This window comes from Aphanomyces astaci (assembly GCF_000520075.1).
Source record: "Aphanomyces astaci strain APO3 unplaced genomic scaffold supercont1.150, whole genome shotgun sequence".
NCBI lineage: Eukaryota > Oomycota > Saprolegniomycetes > Saprolegniales > Verrucalvaceae > Aphanomyces > Aphanomyces astaci.
In genome coordinates this window covers 45,813-46,538 of record NW_009798413.1, presented here as the reverse complement: position 1 = coordinate 46,538, position 726 = coordinate 45,813, and the positions used below count along the sequence as shown (strand labels likewise).

The following is a 726-nucleotide window of genomic DNA, read 5'->3' as shown; positions in this document are numbered from 1 at the left end:
CACTTTTAATTAAACGGAACCGTCCATTATAGGTTGACTCTACTTAGATCGGTGATAGTAGCAATTGACGTCTCAGATAGGTTTACTGTTTGCTACACGAGGTCCCTTGGAAGTCCGTGAACGAACCCCGGAGGAAATCATAATATGAAGAGAGGAGAATATCAACCACCGCAGCCATTGCAGGTCGACGATGGGGAAGGCGTCATATGAAAACTAGGGAACGGATGGCGGGTACTGGTTGCGGAGTTCGAAGGATTTGATGTGCTGGGCTTCCTCGACGCACGGGGTGGCGGGGTCCGAGGTCGATGGACCTGACGTGCGGGGCATCGACGGCGATGGGGCAGAGGTGGTGTTGCGAGGCTTCGACGGCGATGGGGCAGAGGTGGTGTTGCGGGGCTTTGACGGCGATGGGGCAGAGGTGGTGTTGCGGGGCTTTGACGGTGATGGGGCAGAGGTGGTGTTGGAAGGGGGGGCAACTGCACCACCAATTGCACTAGCGACGTTGATGCGTCCAAACCCGTAGTTGTTGTTGGGGTACTTGGAATCCGACACCCCCCCACAGTTCTGGTTGTCTGGAGTCAACGTGGCAGTGTCTGCAGTGGTTGTGAACGCTTTGTACACTTGATCGTACTTGGCGCCCTTGTTGGCAGACAAGTAGAGGGCAATGGCACCAACGACGTGAGGAGTCGCCATGGACGTGCCCGACTTGATCTTGTATTCCGAATT

General features: G+C 55.4%; 1 protein-coding gene across 1 annotated transcript; it reads right to left on the bottom strand.

Moving 5' to 3' along the window:
* Window positions 1-213: 213 nt before the first annotated feature.
* On the bottom strand, window positions 214-693 carry H257_18264 (hypothetical protein; the record flags this gene model as incomplete). Its single annotated transcript, XM_009847291.1, has 1 exon — window positions 214-693. The coding sequence occupies one exon, from the start codon at window positions 691-693 to the stop codon at window positions 214-216; it is 480 nt and encodes a 159-aa protein (XP_009845593.1).
* Between the last annotated feature and the right edge of the window lie 33 nt (window positions 694-726).